The sequence below is a fragment of the Danio rerio genome, chromosome 20, assembly GCF_052040795.2.
Source record: "Danio rerio strain M-AB ecotype USA chromosome 20, GRCz13ab, whole genome shotgun sequence".
Classification (NCBI taxonomy): domain Eukaryota; kingdom Metazoa; phylum Chordata; class Actinopteri; order Cypriniformes; family Danionidae; genus Danio; species Danio rerio.
Genome location: NC_141040.1, coordinates 14,613,589 through 14,635,108, shown reverse-complemented (window position 1 = coordinate 14,635,108; position 21,520 = coordinate 14,613,589). Strand labels below are relative to the sequence as shown.

Sequence of the window (21,520 nt, the reverse complement as noted above, 5' to 3'; positions counted from 1 at the left end):
TTAGATTTAGATAAAGCTGGTGATATCAGGAAAAAAATATTGCTATTTCACAAAAGTTGAAAACAACATGCTGTGAAAATAATATAGTGGCCAACATACACACCTGTTCAGCTATCTTTATGACTTTATGGGAATGTCTAATAGGTGTAATGATATGTATATGCTGAACAGACTGTACAGTCCCTAACCGTATCCCTGATCCTAAATCTCACAGGCAACATTCAGCATTTTTACATTTTCAAAATACTTAATTGTATGTGATTTATGAGCCATTTTCCTTATGGGGACCCAAATTTTGTTCCCACAAGGTCAAAACTGGCTGGAATTGCTATACTGGTGGGGAAATTTAAAATACAAGGTGCATTACACACACACTGTAACTAGAAAACAAAGCCATCATTAACTATAAATGGAGATGCTACATTTATATTGAAGACATTAACTTGATCCAGATCTTGATACGCAACTATCTCATTTATAAACATAAGTCTGTTACCCAGCGGGACACTGAGGAGTCCTGATGTCCTCACAGTCCTCTTGAAGCCAACTCTTTTCACCTGTGAAGACAAGGGGGAAGAGAAAGTAATTAATTAGAAAGTATATTAATAGTAACTTGAAACTCTGGCCAGATGCATTCACTTTTATCAGTGCTAAACTTAACAGTGAAAAGAGAAAAGAAAGAGTACAATGAAAGCAAGAGAGAGAGTGAAATGTCTGCCCTTGTAAAACTATAACTCCCATACTGAAACTATCAATCAAGAACAGAGCCAAAATTACAGAAAAAAAAACTCCATCTCATTCCCCTCATGACACTGTACAGACACAGCTTCTCAAGTGATAATAATTAGCTGTCAGTGGCTAATGCACTGACAGCAACACACATGCTCTGACTGTGTACATAAGACTATTGAAGTAAAACAACTTGACGAATAATGACCTGGAATGGGACGGCCTGTTTTTTGGAGGGTTCAAAGAGCAGTTCCAGTGTTTCAGTTACGGCCAAATCTTAAACACTTTTTTTAGCTCTTGATATAAACAAATGTCACTAATCCACAGCTTGTGCAAAATAATGCACTTATGCTTTTTGTTGGTCAATTGATTTTTTTTTTTCTTTTTCTTTTTTCTGTGATTTCAAACATCCTTTGGGTTAAAAAAAAAATCTTCAATTTAGAGTTTTTACATTTTGTTTTTATTTTTAATTTACTGCATGGCCATAGGACCATTTAAGTTCAAACGAAAAAAAAAAAAAAAAACTGTACAGGATATGGCTGTAAAAGGATATTAATATAATATTAATGTAACAAAAACAAAATAACGCCATTGTTTCTTTTTGTATTGAAATACCTGAAAGAGTCTGAAAGAGAGCCGAACTCAAAAAAAAAAGAAATACAACTACATAAAAAGTGACGTTAATCCAAAAATAAATTAAAATAAAAGTGATTTAAAACTGATTGTCATTCTCTAATTGTCTCTAATTCTCTAACTGTCTGATTGTCAGACTCTAAATCAGAGTCTCCCTAAACTATTTTTGAAGAATCCTCTCTGCTTCAGTTCTGCCTCCTTCAATATGCAGTAATTAATTACATTAAGATGGTCTTGGTGTCCAATAGAGTGGACATTTAAAAAAAGGATGATATTTTAAAACACAAACAAGTTAACAGCTTTAAAAGCTAGGTGTATGACATGTGCTGTTTTGAATGTGAGCCATTTTGGATGCATTGTAAGAAGTGGTTCCTAGGATGCCAGCCAATCAAATAACATATCACTAGAAAGATCAGGATGTCCTCTGAACAGTACAACAGGACTTAAGGGTAGCTCAAAAAAAAAAACTAAGAAAATTCATGAAAACGCAATGTCCACTACAGAGGACACATGTCAATGGGCGGGGTCTCTGGAGGCTAGGTGCAAAATCTAGAGCACATGGCACAAAGGTATTAAGAGCATGTCTGAATCCACTATTCGCTATTTTAGGGATAGAAAAATACACTTTGTGCCCTGGCGCATGGTCAGGGTTGTACTTATTCTCTTAATGACTTATTGATGTGTTTTGAGAATAACATACATTAATCCAATCAGAGACTCATCTCCCATTCCCTTTAAGAGTCAGTTGCGTCACACCATTTGCTATTTACCTGGTGGACATTGTAGGTAGAAAAAGTAAATGCTTTACTAGCAAGAAAACAGTTAAACAGCCTATCTGCAGTGCCAGGGTAAAGAATGAGCCTCATCATTCTGCCTCTTTACCTTACTTTTACTCTTTAAATAACTCCTTTAATTTTGTGGATATTAATGGAGAAAAGAACAGTTTTGAACACTCTCCACTGAAGACATCATTAGCTTACATATTTACTTTAATGTGTTAAGAGCAAAGATTTGTTTCAAAACTATTTATTAATTCAGTTCTAATTTCCACCAAAATAACAAATTAAAAATAATAACAAGGTGTGGTCAAAAGATTATTATATAGTTATATCCAAACACACGTCCTATGCCCTACATGGTCCAAAACAGGTGGACAAGCTTGTTTTATTAAAACAAATATAAATATTGTATGCATATAATAAATACTACTACTACTAATTATAACAATAATAATAATAATAATAATATAAAGCAAATTGCCATGAATACCCTGAAAAAAGTTCCCAGAGATGAAGAAGACATGGAGGCAGTGGTTTTTATATTGATGTAGAAAATAAGAATTTTTGTAATGTTTTAATCCTTTATTTTTTTTTATATATGAAAAAAAATTGCGTATTGCTTTACATCCTGTGTGTATTTAAGCAATGCATAGCATTTAGGTGAACAACTATCGCTCTCTGTGCTGGACTTTAGACCTGCTTTCAGCTTGTCTATTGTGCAGTCTATTTTAGTTCAGTCTGTTTTAGTCAAGATAGCAACTCACCAACAATGTGCCCTAACACAACTCCTTTCTAGAGCTAAACACCCATGAGTCCACAAAGTGGCACAAATTAATTTTTATTGAAACAAAGTTGAGCAAAACAGAAAAAATGGCTTGCGTTACTCTGAAAATAGCAACAAACCCAGCCAAACACATCTTGTGCCTAATTGCGCCGAGCGTATGATAAACTCTGTGATCATACACTTTCAATGTAGGGATGAACCATAATGAGGTCAAAACCCACCTATAACCACTTTAACTGCCTTTATATACAACACCTTATAATGTTCAGGCAACAGCCAATCAGAATCAAGCATTCAAAAGCCCTCTAGTATAAAGCTTTACCTATACTGTACCTTTATTTACCTATAAAGCTTTAAATAATGTAGCTTCTGTTTATCTAACTAACCTTCTGTTGTTTCGCTACAACCTAACATATTCTTTAAGATCTCAAAACTCAAAGCTTAATAGCCTGATAGCCTTCCTGATAATGTCCGAGGCTCAGACACACTCTCGCAGTTCAAAACTAGATTAAAGACCTATCATTTTAGTAAATCATACCCTTAGTGCATCACTTAGCGGTATGATACATGAATGTGCCCCATGCAGGTTTTTGCATCTCGTTTATATACAATATGAACAGCAGCTACGCTAATCATTCTCTTTACTCTCTATTTCCACCTGGGAATACTCATGCCGAGGCCCTCAGAGACAATGCAGCACCACTGTTTTGATCCAAGACCAGCGACGAGATGATCCCAAGGTTTCCATAATCCTGGACCAGGCCGTATCCTGAGCAGCTGCTGTGGTGGTCATGGAGGAGAGGAGAGCATGAGACTGATTCCTGTGATGCTCCGGGGACAGATTAGTCTCACTGACAGCTTCTCCAGCGCCTAGACTGCAGCTCTGCACAAGACGTTTGGCCATAGGAGAAATGGTCGTGCCCAACTGAGCCTGGTTTCTCTCGAGGTTTTTTAATTCTTCATTTTTACCAATTGGTGAAGTTTTTTCCTCGCCGCTGTCACCACTGGCTTGCATAGTTAGGGACCAGTAGAACTGCGCATCGATGGATTTGCTCTTCAATGTTTGGACACTTAGTAGTGATTATTAAACCACACAGAACTGAGCTAAACTGAACTGAACTTAAACTCTGACAACTAAACTGACACTTCAATTTTCAATTTACTATAATATTCAATGCAAAGCTGCCTTGACACAATCTACATTGTAAAAGCGCTATACAAATAAAGGTGAATTGAATAGTATAAACAAACGTGAACTCTTACATGAGTTGACACTGTTTGTTCACACCAAAGAAGGTGCTTTCATTGTCTTATTCATCAAATTAGTTTTTGTTCTTATCCTGGATTCTGCATCTTACAGTACTGTGCAAAAGTTTAGGCATTTAGTTTTTTTTTCTTTAGCACATCTCCGCATGAGTAGTGAAAACATGTTTAGAGAGAAAAACAACTAATAAACCCTTTCGCTCTATCAAACGATTGGCCATGTTTTGACTCTTAAATAATGACTGTTAAAGTATTTTTAAGAAGGACTGTTTTAAATAATGGCCTACACACACAGCATTGATAGTTTACAAAAAAAAAAAAAAAAAAAAACATAATCCTGTTGCACTACAACACTTGATTTTGATTTTAATGAAAATCAAAACAAAAAAGCTGGTTAATGAAAATTTAAAATATTTTATGGCATACTTGAAAAAATAAAGATTATTTAGTATTCAAAAATATTTTATATTGATATTTTTTAATAAATTGGTCTTACACTCTGATTTTTCATATTACTGTATGTATTAATTCTGATACTTTATCATAAACCAACAACAACCATTTGGTAGAGGCTGACATTTTATAAATTATGGAATGTTCAAAATGCTTTAAGTTTGTTAACTTGTGACATTAGGATTTGGTGGGGTAGATAAAGGGTTAACAAACTGGTCTCCACCAAGTACAAAAAAGTCAAAATCTAAAGCTGAATTCGGAGACGTGTTGACAGAAGTTTGGTCACTCTGTGCTGCTTGTGGAAATACTAACATTTGAAATTTTTTTGTAAAGACACATATAGCTTCTACTTGTTAATCAAACATAGCTCTCATGTTCTTATAGTGGCAACTGGGGTAAATATAACAATAACATGCTTAAGACAAACTACTGCGAGTTTAACTTTAAACGCTGCATTCAAGTGTGACTTGAGAGCATGTAACAGGTAGTGTGATTTACAAACCTGGGAGTCAGATTTCAATACAACACTGGTAGTTTTTCATTTCAAAGAGGGTCTAATAAGCTTCATCACAACCTCTCAACATGCAATCACATCTCTTCTTTAGTTTTTATAACATGTATTTACAGATTTTGCCATAACTATTTTAGCTGCATGTAGCTGATAACTGGGCACTGTGTTGTTAAAATACACCTAAATCTAAAACTAATCAGACTGGAATTTGTGAAAATATTTTTAAGGAAATAAACTGGGTGGTGTGTGTGTGGGGAAGTATCGCTGCTGCCTGTCCTGCTGGGCAGAAATCAACTCCAGACCCAAATCACTTCAAAGACTAAAACTTCAGATCTATTAGAGCTGATGCCAGAGGCACTTGACAAAACACAGAAACATCTGTCCAAAGCTAAAAAAGAAACCTAATCACCAAGAAAATTTTATCTACACTAGATTTCAAGGCAGGACAGGTCATGCATGGTGTACACATTCATAATCATAAAGTTTTCTTAAAACAGCAAACAAATGAGCTGATAAGGTCATAAATTATCCTACTGAATAATTTGTTCAATTAGGAAGTTGACTTCACTGATGTTTTGTACTGTACTACTCATTTGTGAACACAACTTCCCCAGCAATTATACTGTATACAACCTATTATAAAAGGCTTTGTCACAAACGCATTGATCTAGCCCTTGCAGATTGCTGAAAAACATACACTTTCACTCGAACTACAATTCTGTCATTGATCTGCACTACATTTCCCATAAGGCATCTCACACACACCAGTTCCTGATCACCACTGATTACTTGCACACAGCAGTAGCTCATGAAGACTGATTAGTTAAAGTATACGCCTCACATTTTCATTCACATTGCAGAGTCTAATGTGTCTAATGACACAATAAGAGCTGTCAAAAGTATGCATAAAATCTCCATATTTATGATATGTGTCATTTTAATGATTAAAAAGATGTCATGACAGTCTTATAAAAAAACCTTGTATCTATCTATCCATCTATCCATCCATCCATCCATCTATCTATCTATCTATCTATCTATCTATCTATCTATCTATCTATCTATCTATCTATCTATCTATCTATCTATCTATCTATCTATCTATCTATCTATCTATCTATCTATCTATCTATCTATCTATCAATCTATCTATCTATCTCGTAGTCTACCTAATAATATTAACCCAGCATTAATGGTTGTTCATATTACTGACAGTTAATATATAAACAGAGGATTGAAGCCTGTGATGTACCTTCACATGTCCTCTTATAGTTTGCACAGCAGTCTCCCACTTTCACACAGTCTGCAGAGCAGGAGCAGAGGCTGCTGGGCAAACGGTCCTCACCGCAGCGGAATTTCGAGCACGTCCAGAGCTGAGCTGAAACACAGAGGGTCAGTGTGGTCAGTAGCAGAACACACATGAGAATTAGGACTTTACTGAGATGGCATTGATGGAAACATTACAAGAGCTATAAAGATGAGTGCTTTAGAAATACATATATTATAATTGCATACAGACATTTACTTTTAAGACTAAATTCAAGATGTAAAATATACATGAACAGGTTTCATAAAAATAAAACAAAAACAACAACATATATTAACATCACTGAACCAGTGTATACACATTATACAAACAAATTAAATAAACATGAACGTATGCGTGTATGTGTAGAAATAGCACTGTAAGGTGCTATTAAAGCATAATCACAGCACAAGTTTGATTCAACAAAACAGTCAATATTATTTTACATTTATTTACTTAATACTGGTGCATTTTAAAAACGTTTTTCACTTCTTGTCCTTGTTTTATCCATCATAATAATAATAATTTTTTGTTTTAATCAATTATAGCCTTTGATGTTGACGTTGACTGAGAATGCAAATGAAAGTCTATGAGTGGGTACATTTTATGGCAGGGGTGCGTTTCTCGGCACAACACTAGCAGTTTGAGACTCCTGCTCTACAGTATTGTTGATGTAAAAAAAAAAAAAAAAAATGAGACAGGAGGAGACAGAGAGACAGGAAAAGAGTCTGAGCAGACTGAAACTCACTGAACCTTTATACACAATTCACTGAATCCAGCCGTCCCACACATGAAGGGCACACAGCAGGCGCCACAGGGAGGAAAGCTTGGTTACTGTGTTGGAAAGTGGAGCTGATTCAAAACATCATGTAAAAAAACTACAGGGTGGGACTTGAACTTGTAGAGACCCACAGTGACTCTAACACTCTATGGTGGAAATTTTAACAGGTGGGTGTTGAAGGTATAAACAGACAATTTTGTTGCCAATGTTTGCAAACTAAGGTTTTTTCTAGGCTGTTTCAGCCTTGAATAAATGATCAGTGTCTGTGAACATGACTTTATTCATACCTATTTCTTTCTCAGACACATATATACACACAATTACAGCTGGATTGCCAGGTTACCAGAAAAACAAAACAACAAAGAACTAACACTTCCTTAAACTGCACAGTGCAAGACTGATGTTACCATGGCCTAGAAAGTTTACACCCTGTATGTTAACAACCATCTCAGGTGATCAAGGGAATTAAATACAGGTGTAAACAAAATGTCTTAAGAGCCAGTTACTGGCTCTTAAGACGTTTTGTTTACACCTGTATTTAATTCCCTAAATAGGACTGCAAATCAGACAGCTTGAAATGCACAAACCTAACAATAAAACGTTTAAAAATACTTAAAGAAAGGGACAAAGCTGACAAGAAAATGAATGAATAAATGAATGAATGAAAATACTTAAAAAATATATACATGTAGATGAATCTCCTTTGGGATGAAACCTGAAACCTACTTTGTCTTTTTTGACATTCTTCCTTCCAGCCTGGATATTCTGAGTAACATTAATAAAAAACATGTTGACTAAGACTGTTTCGGCCTGCTTTAAATTTGCCACTTATTCTCAAAATACATCCCTTGATGCCACAGTACTGGAAAATTACAGACCCATCTCTAAGCTGTTTTTATACAGTTGCAGAATTGTCTTCAAAGTTCAGTTATCTACATTATTCAGTCTAGCTTTAAAAACAGTTAATAATACAGAATCTGCTCACTTCATGATGTTTAATTATATTTTAATGGCCACAATGACCACCACATTTTAATGATACAATGGCCCTAAATGCTTTTACAGACTAGATTACAGCCGAGCCTTTGATTTTGTGAACCACAGGATTCTTTTTTCAGGCATGGTATTCCACTGGTTACAATCTTAAGGCTCCTACACACCGGGACGCTTTTCGTTTGCATTTATCATCAGCGTTTTACGAGACCTTTTTCCGAATTTAAACCCAAGTGATTTTCACTGGCGTCAAGCAGAAGAGTATGCAAAATCACTCCTTGACTAAGATGGCGCTACACAACTTTATGCTTCTGACACCTGCTTATAACACTGAAGAGGAGGAGAGGAAGTTCACACGCTTGTTGTTAAAGTTACTGGTGACTCAAACAAGCATTGATGGTTCAAGCAGCAGCTCAAGTTCTAGCGATGAAGAAATAATTATTGTTCATCAGTGCAATAAGCAGCTCCACGTTCATTATATCGCCTCTGGGCATCTTCTTTAATGTGTGCTCGCATTGACAGTTTTGCGCTTGAGCGCCTCCAAGTGCTATTTACTGTAACTTCAACAGCTCCGTGCACGTGAGCAAAAGTGCCGATCTGATTGGTGGGGAAGGTTTTACCGCGGCGTGTCAAAACCAAAAAACGAGCATGAGGCATTTTTTTTTTTTAAATGAGGCTTTTGCGCCTGGCATTTTGCGCGTTGGTGTGCACGATCGCATTGATGTCCTTTATTTAGTCACGAGGTGTTAAACGTCGACGGAAAACGCAAGCAAAAAATGTCTCAGTGTGCACGGGCCTTTAGGCTTATGTTTAGGTTTCCATTCATCATCATTTTACCATTGTTGTACTACAGGGGGTTTGATTTTGGGACTGTTACTGTTTTCATTACATTTGCTAACTTTAGCTTCAATTATGAGTAAATCTGTTTTGATGTACCACTATTATTCATGTAACTGCTATGATCATCAGCGATCTAGCAGTTGCAGATTGCTGGAGAACTACAATTCAGCCACTGAAATGAATTACAGATCCCATCATGCACCTCATACACACACACACACACACACACACACACACACACACACACACACACACACACACACACCAATTCCAGTTCTCTCCCTGACTGCACACACACAGCTGAAAGCTCACCATAGACTATATATACACTTAGTTTCACAAACGCTTTGCTGAATATGGTTTCATGTTGCATTCATTACATAATTGTTTAATGTTTGTGTAGCAAGTGAGGCGGGCAGAGAGCTGTGAGGGTAAAGCCATACGAGGTGGTGTAGTTAGTGAGATAATCAGAGACACCTGGACGCATCATATGCCTTAAGGCTCACGATGAAGCCCTGGAAGCTAAAAGGAGGAGAGAGACCAGTGCTAGAGGAAAGAGGACTAGGCCGGGGCATATTATGTGGCTGTTGCTTTCAGTTTGAAAGAGCTGTCGCCCGTTTCTTTTGTTTAAATTGTTATAAAATTATTTTAAATTGCGTTGGTTCTCTGCCTCCTTCTTCCTGGCCAGGTGGCCATTAACATTATTACAGTGGTGCTGAAAACCCGGAGGAAGGAGGCACATTGTCTCGATACCCTTGCTGCTGAGAGGGAGAGCAAGTGTTCAGGAGTTAACCGAGCAGGGGAGAAACTTGTTTGTCTGCCCCAAAGTGCCAAGAGGGCTAGAGGCAACAATAATTAAGAAGACTGGGGCAGTCACCAACGTCTGTGAAGAGCCAGAACCTGCTACCTACCACCAAAGTGGGAGCAGAGCAGGAGGGAAAAAATTCTTTTAGATGGAATAGCCACCACTGGTCACCAGAAGACGGACAGGTGGATAGATTCCTCCGTAAGGCTTCCGGCATGTCGTCATTAAATCTCTCAGTTACTTGAGGACAGTGTCAATGGGTTTTGGGAACCGAACCTCAAACTTAAAAAAAAATAAAATCCCTTTTTACCCTCTCTCTGTCTCTCTTCAGTCTCTCGTCAGCTGTCCAGCTCCTTTCTCTCAGCCCTATTTATACTCAGGTTTCACTGGTCCTGAAGCACAGACCCCAGGGAGTGCTCGCAGGGGGGTATGATATGGTATAATATGGGGGGTATGTTGCTTTAGAGGCAGGGCCAAGAGCCGTGAGGCTGTACGAGGCGGTATAGTTAGTGAGATAATCAGAGACACCTGCCTTCAGCTTAAAGGAGGAGAGACGCCAGAGCTAGAGAAGAGAGGACTGGGCCCAAGCGTATTATGTGGCTGTCGCTTTCTGTTTGACGAAGCTGTCGTCCGTTTGTTTTGTTTATTTTGATATGAAATTATTTTAAAGTGTCTCAGTACTCCGTCTCCTTCTGACCGGCAGCCAGGTGGCCGTTAACATTATTACGAATTGTTATGTGGTTTGACCTTTGGACGGTTTTTCCTGTTTTTGATTCCACCTATCCCGACCATTTGCCTGTTTTTGGATTATGCTTCTAGATTGTTTATCAACCCTTACCTGTCTGACCATTCTCGAACAACTGCACTCATCAATAATGAATAGTAACACATTATGTAACTTTTAATACACACAAAACATAAAGACATTCAGCATACACACTACGAGAGTTCAAACCTTTCTCCACAAGCTCAAAATATGGCACAACTTTATGCTACTAAATGATGAGAAATCCTTCTTTTTGGGCAAAAGGACCAGTTCAGTGAATACTCTTTTGATGTGTGCAAAAATGAATGGAAAATAAAATGGAAAATGCATTCATTCATTTTCTTTCGGATTAGTCCCTTTATTTATCAGGGTTTGTTACAGCAAAATGAACTGCCAACTTATCCAGCATATGTTTTACACAGCAGATGACCTTCCAGCTGCAACCCAGTACTGGAAAACATCCATAAACTCTCATTCACACACATACACTACACTTAAGCTAGTATCTTCTTTTTGCAAAGTAGCTATATACTAATTTACCAAATTATTAATTTCACTTTGCCTTACCTTTTATTTGTTAAATGCAGCTTTAAAATATTAACATAAATGTCAGTTCTTGATAACAGGTCATCATTTACTCAAGCTTATCCTATAAAAGTTTCATTCTTATGTGCAAGAAGAAGTTCACCAGAAAGGCCAGATGTGGTTGCAAAACTTTAACACTGACAAAAAAAAAAAAAAAAAATGCATGGTTAAGAATTTATAATATGTTGTCTTTGTGACTTGTTCAGTATATTTAAGTCAGCTAATGCCACACTCTGAGTGAGAAATAGACTGGAAATTGAGTGTAATTTACTTTCATTCATAAAAACAGTTCAAGAAGGAAAAAATAAAAGGTTCGATGTCCATTTTTTTCAGTCATCTTATCTGTTGTGTACACCAGGGACTGATTTGGCTCAATTATTATTATTTTATTTTATTTATTTAATTGTAATTTTTTTGCATGTATGATGTTAAAAGGCATTTTACCCCTTTTTCAAGATTTAAGATAAGTCTTTTGTGTCTCCAGAATGTGTCTATAAATTTTTTGCTCAAAACACCTATCAGATTATTTATTATTATTTAGGTCCCCTAAAAACAGCATCTATTTTACTGGCAGTAAAACTGTATAATTTTGTTGATGTGTCAAAAAAGAGAAATAAAGAAATACAGATTTCTAAAACCCCAAAAATGATGACCTTTTCTCTTTTCGTACTTACTCAACAGAAAATAACACTTTTTGACGTCAAAAGTGATGTGGGTGGTTGCAAAAAAAGACATTTTCCTCAAAACTTGAACAGATGTTGTGACTCATGATGTGCATTTTGCACAAACAAAGAACACAGAGAGAAAGTGAGACTTATGTGCGTAAGAAAGAGAAATGTAACTTACTTGGTTGCAAACACACTTCCTCATAGTCCAGACAGCAGGTGCCTTCATTTACGCAAGCAGCATCGCAGCGACACCCTGCATTACCATCATGACTTTTGGATATGCATCTATTTTTACAGCTGTCAATGACTATCCGAGAAGATAAAAAAAATAAGAAACCACAAAATAAAGACAAGTTAGTCTAAATATCTCAAATGTAATATGAATATAATGACAGCCTTCATTCCTAATGTCAATGACACATAAATTCATCACAAAAAAAAGTAATTATGATGTGCTATAACATGCTATGAAAACAAGCTAACATGTGAAATCATGCTTGTAGTATGTTAAAACATGCAAATGATGTGCTAAAACATGATAAATAAATACAGGTAACAACCAGTGTTGGGTGTAATTTGTTACATAGTAACAAACTGCAATTAAATTGCTTTTCTGATGAAGTAAATGATAATACTTTTTAGGTAATTTGATTACAGTTACTTGAAATACACTTCCTTTAGATACTGTACATAAATTCAAAAGATCTATTTGCACTCATCGGCCACTTTATTACGTCCAACTGCTTGTAATGCAAATTTCTAATCAGACAATTATAAGGCAGCAATTCAATACATTTAGGTATGTAGACATGGTCAAGACGATCTGCTGCAGTTCAAATCAAGCATCAGAATAGGGAAGAATTTTAAGCGACTTTGAATGTGGCATAGTTGTTGGTGACAGATGGGCTGGTCTGAGTATTTCAGAAACTGCTGATCTACTGGGGTTTTCACGCAACCTTGAGGAGGATGGGCTACAGCAGCAGAAGAACACACTGCGTGCCATTCCTGTCAGCTAAGAACAGGAAACTGTCTGAGGCTACAATTCACACTCGCTCACCAAAATTAGACAATAGAAGTTTGCCTGGTCTGATGAGTCTCAAGTTCTGCTGCGACATTCAGATGGTGGGGTCAGAATTTGGTGTCATCAACATGAAAGCATCCTGCCTTGTATCAATGGTTCAGGCTGGTGGTGTAATGGTGGGGGGATATTTTCTTGGCGCATTTTGGGCCCATTAGTACCAATTGGACATTGTGTCAATGCCACAGTGAGTAACAATGAGTATTGTTACTGACCATGTCCATCCCTTTATGAGCACAGTGTACCCATCTTCTGTTGGGTACTTTGAGCAGAATAACACACCATGTCATATAGCGCAAATTATCTCGAACATGACAATGAGTTTACTGTTTCAAATGGCCTTCACAGTTACCATTTCTCAATCCAACAGAGCATCTTTGGAATGTGGTGAAACGGGTGATTCACATCATGGATGTACAGCTGATAATTCTGGAGCATTTGCATGATGCTATCATGTCATATGGACCAAAAGCTCTCTCTTCCAGTACCTTGTTGAATCTTGTTGAAGCCACGAAGAATTAAGGCAGTTCAGAAGTCAAAAGGGGTTCCAACTTGGTACTAGTAAGGTGTACCTAATAAAGTGGTCAGTGAGTGTATGTTGATTCAGAGAAACATATATTTTGCAGAAAAATTGTATTAGTCACCTAAAGAATATTTATCATATATTAAGACAAATACCCAAGTTAAAAAAATATATATATTAGTTCATAGCAATTTAAGGTATGAAGGTATAAATAAGGTATTTATAAGGTATAAATAGTCTTTCAACTAAAAAATGTTTTATTTGTGCAAGAAATGAAATGTTTAAAAATGTATGCCATTAAAAAGTGTAATTGTATGGGGTCATTGACTTATGTACAGTATATTTAAACACATACTACTGGTCAAAAGTTTGGGTTCAGTAGGATTTTTAAGTGTTTTTTTTTTTTTAAAGCTTCTTCTGCTCACGAAGGCTGTGTTCATTTAATCAAAAATACAGTACAAATTGTGAATTGTTATTGCACTATAAAATAACTTTCCATTAGTGGTTTATAATTTAATTTAATTATTCCAGTGATTTTAAAGATTAATTTTCAGCTTCATTACTCTAGTCTTCAGTCGCATGACCTTTTTTATTATTATTAATATTATTACTATTATTACTATAATCACTATTTTTACTATTAATGGTAATAGTAATAAAAACAATAATGACTGGAGTAATAGTTTAATTTAAAACTACACACAATAATAAAGCAGTTATTTAAAATTTTAATAAATATTTAACAATTTTTTTTTACATTTAATAAATGCCACCTTGATGAACTGAATAATTTTCTTAAAAAAAAAAAAAAAAAAAAAAACTTTTGACTGGTAATGTATTTTATGAGTTTGTTTTTAAAATGAAACAAAAAGATCCTGTTTGACTCAAATTTAAAGGTCCCATGAAATTAAAATAAAGTTTTAATCAAATAAAATAAAGCTTTAAAAGATGTTAGTATCAGTAATGTTAGTTTTTAAAATATCTATAGGCTAATGTGCCCCAGAAATGTGACAAAATTCACATTTCGATGATATAAAACGCATATAAACATGTAAAGCTTGTGGTTTGTCACTTCCACCTAAATTGATCAACAATTTTATTCACATCTCATCAAATCATAACCAATCAGTTGCTCTCTGATATCTGACATGTCTCTCCCCCATCAAGACATTTGCTTTTTTGATGCGCTTGAGCTCAATCACTCATTGGCAGAGCTAAAACAAAACACTACTGGCTCTTTTTAAAAGAGGAGGAGTTACTCTATGCCCCACCCTTTCTTAATTGTTTGGTTGAGATTACATCAAACATCAAATAAAAAAATGCACATTTCAAAGCACTTCACAGGACCTTTAAAGAATTAAGAGTTTAACTTTTATTAAGATTTATGCACAACCACTTCTGTGGATTGTTAGTATTGAGTCAGGTGATTAAATTACTTAATGAATAACTAAGTTACTTTCTAAACAAAGTCATTAGAGAAGTAGTTTGAATACAGTTTTAGTAATTTAAACTTTTTTTTTTAAGTAACTTACACAACATTAGTTTCAACACTTGGGCAATTGTCTAAAACATGCCAGCAAATTTAAGTAAACATAATGTATATGGGATAGGCAATATCTCAATTATTGTATTGGACAATCTTTAACTAAAATAATTAATGACATTTTTAGCCAAATGCTGTTATAAATTCACTCTTAACCTGTACAAAACAGAGATGGTACCTTTATCACTGCAGCGGAGTTTCAGTAAAAATATGATTGTGAGTATTAAAGCCAGCAAGCCAAGAAGAAGCACCTTTAGAAAAAAAACATAAGTTGAAGATTTAATAAAAACATATGGAGAAAACCAGGTTAGAAATATATCAATATTAAATACATAAATCATCCTACTCTGAAAAACTACTCTGACCCCAATCTTTAGTGCATACTCAAAAAAAATAAATAAATAAAAAAAACACAAAAATTGTAAATTAATATACTGTATATGTTAAAGTAATCACTCATTCATTTCCCTTAGTCACTTTAATTTATCAGGTGTCGCCACAACGGAATGAACCGCTAACTTCAGCATATGTTTTACGCAGTGGATGCCCTTCCAGCACCAACCCAGTACTGGGAAACAAACACACATACAGTACACACTCATTCACACACATGTGCGCGCACACACACACACACACACACACACACACACACACACACACCAGCCAATTTAGTTCATTCAATTCAATGCATGTCTTTGGAAAGTGGGGGAAACCTAAGCACCAGGAGGAAACCACACGAGAACACAGGACTCCACACAGAAATGCCAACTGATTCAACCGAGACTGGAACCAGTAACATTCTTCCTGTGAGGAAATAGTGCTAACCACTGGGTCACCATGTCACCCAATGTGAAAGTAATGAAGTTAGATTCAAAACACAGTGATGCATTTCCTATTATTTCATTTCTTTCGATTCTTCGTGTGTACAGTACATTCCCCCTCCTCATGTTTTACAAGTGTCACTGAATAACTTTTAATAAATATTATCTAACCGTCTCAATGGTTTTTGATTACAGATAAACTAAAGGGAGCTCTTTCCATTCATTCTCATGTTCATGGTGAATTGTTATGTTTAGAAAAAAAGAGCTGGGAGCTGCTGAAATATGAGAACATGAAAACTCAGTCAAATTATATTTCATTTTAAACTAAAGTCTGCTCTTTTCTCTGTTTTTTTAGACTTAAAAATGGTATCATATAAAAAATACCAAAGCTATTTACAGTAAATATTATAGTGTTTTAAAATCATATTATTTATCACCGATTCATTTTCCTTAGGTTTAGTCCATTTATTAATCTGGGGTCGCCACTGCGGAATGAACCACCAACTATTCCAGCATATGTTTTACACAGCGGTGCCCTTCCAGCTGCAAACCAGTACTGGGAAACACCCATACACTCTCATTCACACACACACACTCCTATACTACTGCCAATTTTGTTTACCCAATTCACTTACAGCACTTGTGTTTAGCCTGTGGAGGAAACCCACGTAAACATGGGGAGAACATGCAAAGTCCACACAGAAACTGACAGCTGAATTTCAAACCAGCAATTTTTTTGCTGTGAGGTGATCGTGCTAACCACAGAACCACCGTGCCACAATCATATTATAGTAAAGTACTTTTCTGCTTATTTTAAATAAAGGTTAACAGTGGTGAGCCTACATATGGGCCACACTGTAAAAAAATAAATAAATAAATAAATAAATAAAACATGTTTTAAGTGTTTTCTATTTATTTATTGCTGTGAATTGCATTATGGGATCTTTAATTCTGCTCTGTCGACTTTTGATGTTGAAAATAAACTATATAGTTTAACAAAGTGATTTTATTGAGTTTGAAATACTATAATGTATAAGAAATAACATATTGAGAAATAAGTCTTTAAGATTTTTGTACAATAATATACGACACAACCCAGACAGCAGATCATTTTAAACTATTCAAAATGTTAATTAAAAGGTCAGTTTTTTTTTTTACTTTCAAGGTTAAAAGTTGTTGAAAGAAAGATCAGGGTCCCATAATGCAAATCAAAAGCATAAACAAACAGGAAAAAATAAATACAAAAAACTGTTAACTATATATATATATATATATATATATATATATATATATATATATATATATATATATATATATATATATATATATATATATATATATATATATATATATATATATATAAATATATATATATATATATACAACAAGGCAGATTTTCTTTTGCAGCCAAATCAGCTAAATCCACTTTTGCTTTTCTTGCAAAAAAACTCCAACTCTAAATGTACTTATCAGGACAAGAGTATATTTAGTTGAAAAATTACTAAATTCTATTTTACCAAACATTAAAAACTGTACACAAACCACCTTTACTTAAATATGCATAAATCTGTCAAGTAAGTGCATCAATCAATAACATTAAAATTTACATTAATTTAATCTTAACATGTCATTTCTGATATTTGGGATTTAAATTTACTATACGTAGAGCAATGTAAACACTGCAAACATTGTCAACAAAGCTTGTTAGATTCAAATAATGTAGTGTAAAAACACTGTGAAACATCAATATTTGTGCATTGCCCATTAATATAAAATGTTTATCAGACGTGTTGTATAGGCAATATAAAGTAATATAAATAATGTATAGTTTATAAATTATATTTATCTCTAAACATAGCTTAAATTAACAAATAAAACACAAGGTAGGCCAACAGGGCAAAAAGTGGATGCCTCACACAATTTTAGAAGCTCTCATTCATTAATTTTCACTATACTCAAGGTCTTGGTCTCTTTTTCATCTCTAGTTTATCCACAAAGCATCAATGTGGGATAAAGGAACATCTTAACTTCGCCTTTGGTAAAACGTAGTTGCTGTTTAGTGTACAGTAAATCGGACTCATTTGAAATAGCGTTTCTGGTAAGAAACATTTTTATTTGCCATTCACTGACAGTAGGACAGTCTCCTCATGTTAATCAAACTCCATCTTTTAAAATCTAATTCAGAAGCAGAATAAAACAGTTTCCTCATAAAACCCAGTGTATCAGTGCGCCGTTACATTGAAAACATATGGTTCTCAAGACATAGCTGCTTTTGCTGTGAAAGGCAAGTAGAGTTTGCCAACAAACTGTTTTTTTTTTTTCTGAATGTGATGATGCTTTAGATGATTTTAAAGTAAAACCAGTTGTTGAACATGTACTACGTGTCTAAAGTATTCGCTCAATGTCATTTGCTGTCATTAGAAGTGGGGTTCAGCATCTGAACTTTTCATATTTTTTTTACAGGGCATTGTTGTATCTGGTTCACCCCAAAAGCCCTTTCCAAAAATTCTCAAGGTAAAACATCTGCTTGTTTTTTTCAGTACTATTGCACTCAACATGACTCAGCAGTTCATTTATACTTTCATTTTTCCAGCAACCTTCTTGGTTCAAAGATTTTGCCTATGATGTATGATATTATCAATATTATCATTTTAATATAAGAAAAAGCAAAATATTTGCATTTGTTTTTAAGGCCTGTGACTGAAGACTTTCAAGCTAATTTAAAACATTTGGGTAACATATGCTTGTATATTGTTTATTACATTTTATTTACTCCCAGTACACAATGCAACAACAGATGAGTCAAGCTTTAAATAGAAAAATTATCAAAACACCTCTTTTATTATTTTTTAAATCTAATCTGGTTCAATGATTTATGCTAAGTTAAGCTAAATGTGCTAATCACCAGACTCAGATTCAACAGATATTCAACTCTAGGGCACTTATAAAACTATACTTTTGATTATTCAATAATAAATTGAATAAATAAATTTGGATGCTGTTAGACTCCAAAGAAAACCACAAAGCACTGTTTATTTACTGTATAGCTTTCCTCAGTTGTATTTAATTACGCATGTTGTATTTAACTATGCATATTGTTTATTACATTTACCCACATACAGAATCATCCCAATCAATCTAAAATAACAAATTATATCCATATCACAAAGTATATTAACGTCAAAGAATATTTCGCAATGTCAGATTTTCTCAATATTATGCAGCCCTAAAACAGATGATGCTGTTTTACTGAACCATTTTTTTTCGGAAGTCGGAAAACAAAAATCAATAAACCATTTATAAATATCTATCATTATAAATACTACCTCAGATGTGTGAAATGTTGCATTGTTTGTCATGTTCTACCAATAAAAGAGTAACTTCAAAGTAGGGATGCACAGATATGGATTTTTTGGCCCATACCGATAACCGATAATTCTTCAGACTTGGAGGCCGATAGTCGATATGTATAGGCCGATAATTATAAATATTTAAAATTTTTATATTTTTATACAGCAAACTTCATAAAAGATTGAACTGCTCTTATGAACTGAATAGTCTATACTCAAAGCAAAAAAGCTATGATTTTGAAATTGCAAGGTGATTATAGACCTATATTTACCATTTCACATAAATCTCCATGCAAAAAAAGTATTTCCTTTTCTTTATAGCAAATGAACATGCACATTGATTGTTGCATAAAAATAATAGTTTAAATAACAAAATGATATTTAATTAACAAGCATGTTAAATATATTTAAATAGGACAAAAATTAAAGAGCTAAGGACTGAAACCAGCTCAAATGGTCATGAATAAAACGTGTTACATTGATGTACACATGTAAAAATATGTCATGTCCGAAAAATTCTTTTTAGAGGTGTTTTGACAGTTTAGAGCCACCGTACAAACAAACAGCTAAATACAGATAATACATTTTAGTACATTTTAAAAATGCGGCACAGATTTATCCTATTTGGCGTTTTGACATGTCACATGTAGGTGCTGCTTGTCAATCAGACAGCGCTTCTGCGCTCGTTCTTGCCGTCAATCGCAAGAAATGATCGATGAAAAGTTTATCATAAACCGCTGAGAGTTTTACTCAACTGTAGAAGCATAGTTGCCATCAGAGTCAGATTTTGATACAAAACCAGCATTGAGCTGACTTTATGACAAACACAGAGCAGAATATAAAGACAGATTGAGCGAATGTTAAGAGCCCCTTTGACTGGACTCACCTCTCCCCCATGCTGCAGTGTGTGTGTGTTTGACAGCTCTCACGTGAGCTCGTTATAGTCAATATGAATATTCCGATCAAACTGAATACTATCTTACATCGACAACAAATGACAAGCAACGCGTTGATAATAAAAAATAATAAGATTACAAACAACCGTTATGTTTACACGTGTTGTAAAATGTGCAGGTCCTTCAAGGGGACTGGGCTGCAGTTTGGGGTGTGAGTGAAGCGAAGGGAGAGGGAGAGATAAAAGATTAGCGTTTTTTTTTTCGCAATGAGAGCATTTTCTGTGATGTTCCCTCTTTGGTGACTTACTTGTTGTACCACACGGAAAGTAATAAAAATTTTGGACCAAGTTACACATGTCCTCTTTCATTCACCAGCTGCAACTAAAAGAGTTCACCCCAAAACTTACATTATTCGGCCCTGCAGCATTAAGTGAATCTCCCCTGCTATCTCTAACACAACAAAGAGACAGAGCAAGAAAGGTTTCCACAAGTAATATTTTTCCTGAGGCGATTTAAAGCAAAATACACAATGACACTCAATCAAAAATATCTACAATGACAAGTAACGTGGTTACTTACTGAGTTATTAATGCACAGCAAGCCACGCGAAGAAAGGACGGACTTTGAGGGAATAATCAGTGTGAGGAGAGATCCATTATAGTGCACTGGACAAGTCTGAACAAGTTCCACCTACGCGTGCGCGAGGCAAGCAGGTCTGTATCGTAGGTCTTTATCGGCTTAAATATATCAGCCTAATTATGACATCGGATCGATAACGATAATCTTAAAAATAGCATTTATCGGCCTATAACGATATGGGCGCTGATATTTCGTGCATCTCTACTTCAAAGAACAATAAATTGTCTGCTTTCCTGTCTCTGTGGGCCCTCCTGGACTACATTTCCCACAATCATCAGCCTCACACACCTGTTTTTAATCAGTCTGACTATTTAAGCTGCACTCAAACACACATTGCAAAGTATTGTTTTGCTGTAAGCAGACTTTACCAAAAGTGTTTCCACATTGTTTCTACCACCTTGCCTGCAGTTTTGACCTTGGAATGTTTTGCCACTTTTTAAAAAATATTTTATTTATCTTTTGCTGCCTGCCCCGACCATTGCCTGCTTGCTTAGATGTGCACATAAAGATAGTCAGAGCTCACTGGCAGAAGAAATGATAGTGTAAGCCAGCAGTAAACATGTAAGGGAAAACCTATATGGAGGAAGCTGCATTACATTTTGAATACACTATTAATAAGCCTGTGCTTTCTTTGCCTATTGACTAAAGATATAAAGTCAGAGTCAGTGTATGAGAATAATATAATATGAGAATATTTGTTTTCCATTTGAACCGGTTCATTTAAAAGAACACTCATTCCTTTTGGAAATAGACACATTTTACAAGTCTTCTATA

The 21,520-nt window shown here is 35.0% G+C and overlaps 2 protein-coding genes across 4 annotated transcripts in view; one reads left to right on the top strand and one right to left on the bottom strand.

Moving 5' to 3' along the window:
* LOC137488715 (uncharacterized) overlaps positions 1-21,520 on the top strand; it is a 731,364-nt gene that overhangs the window by 502,786 nt on the left and 207,058 nt on the right. The gene's annotated exons all lie outside the window — the stretch shown is intronic.
* enpp1 (ectonucleotide pyrophosphatase/phosphodiesterase 1) overlaps positions 1-21,520 on the bottom strand; it is a 117,831-nt gene that overhangs the window by 88,712 nt on the left and 7,599 nt on the right. For 2 of the 3 annotated variants that reach the window (XR_015517794.1, NM_001030168.2), the window contains exons 2-5: positions 15,219-15,291; positions 12,075-12,203; positions 6,405-6,530; positions 497-557 (exon numbers count right to left, since the gene is read on the bottom strand). Coding sequence is in view for 2 of the 3 variants with exons in the window: in NM_001030168.2 (NP_001025339.2) it covers positions 497-557; positions 6,405-6,530; positions 12,075-12,203; positions 15,219-15,291 (389 nt within the window). In the remaining variant the exon portion in view is untranslated. The remainder of the gene's footprint in view (positions 1-496; positions 558-6,404; positions 6,531-12,074; positions 12,204-15,218; positions 15,292-21,520) is intronic. The other variant, XM_087297371.1, reaches the window with a different exon arrangement.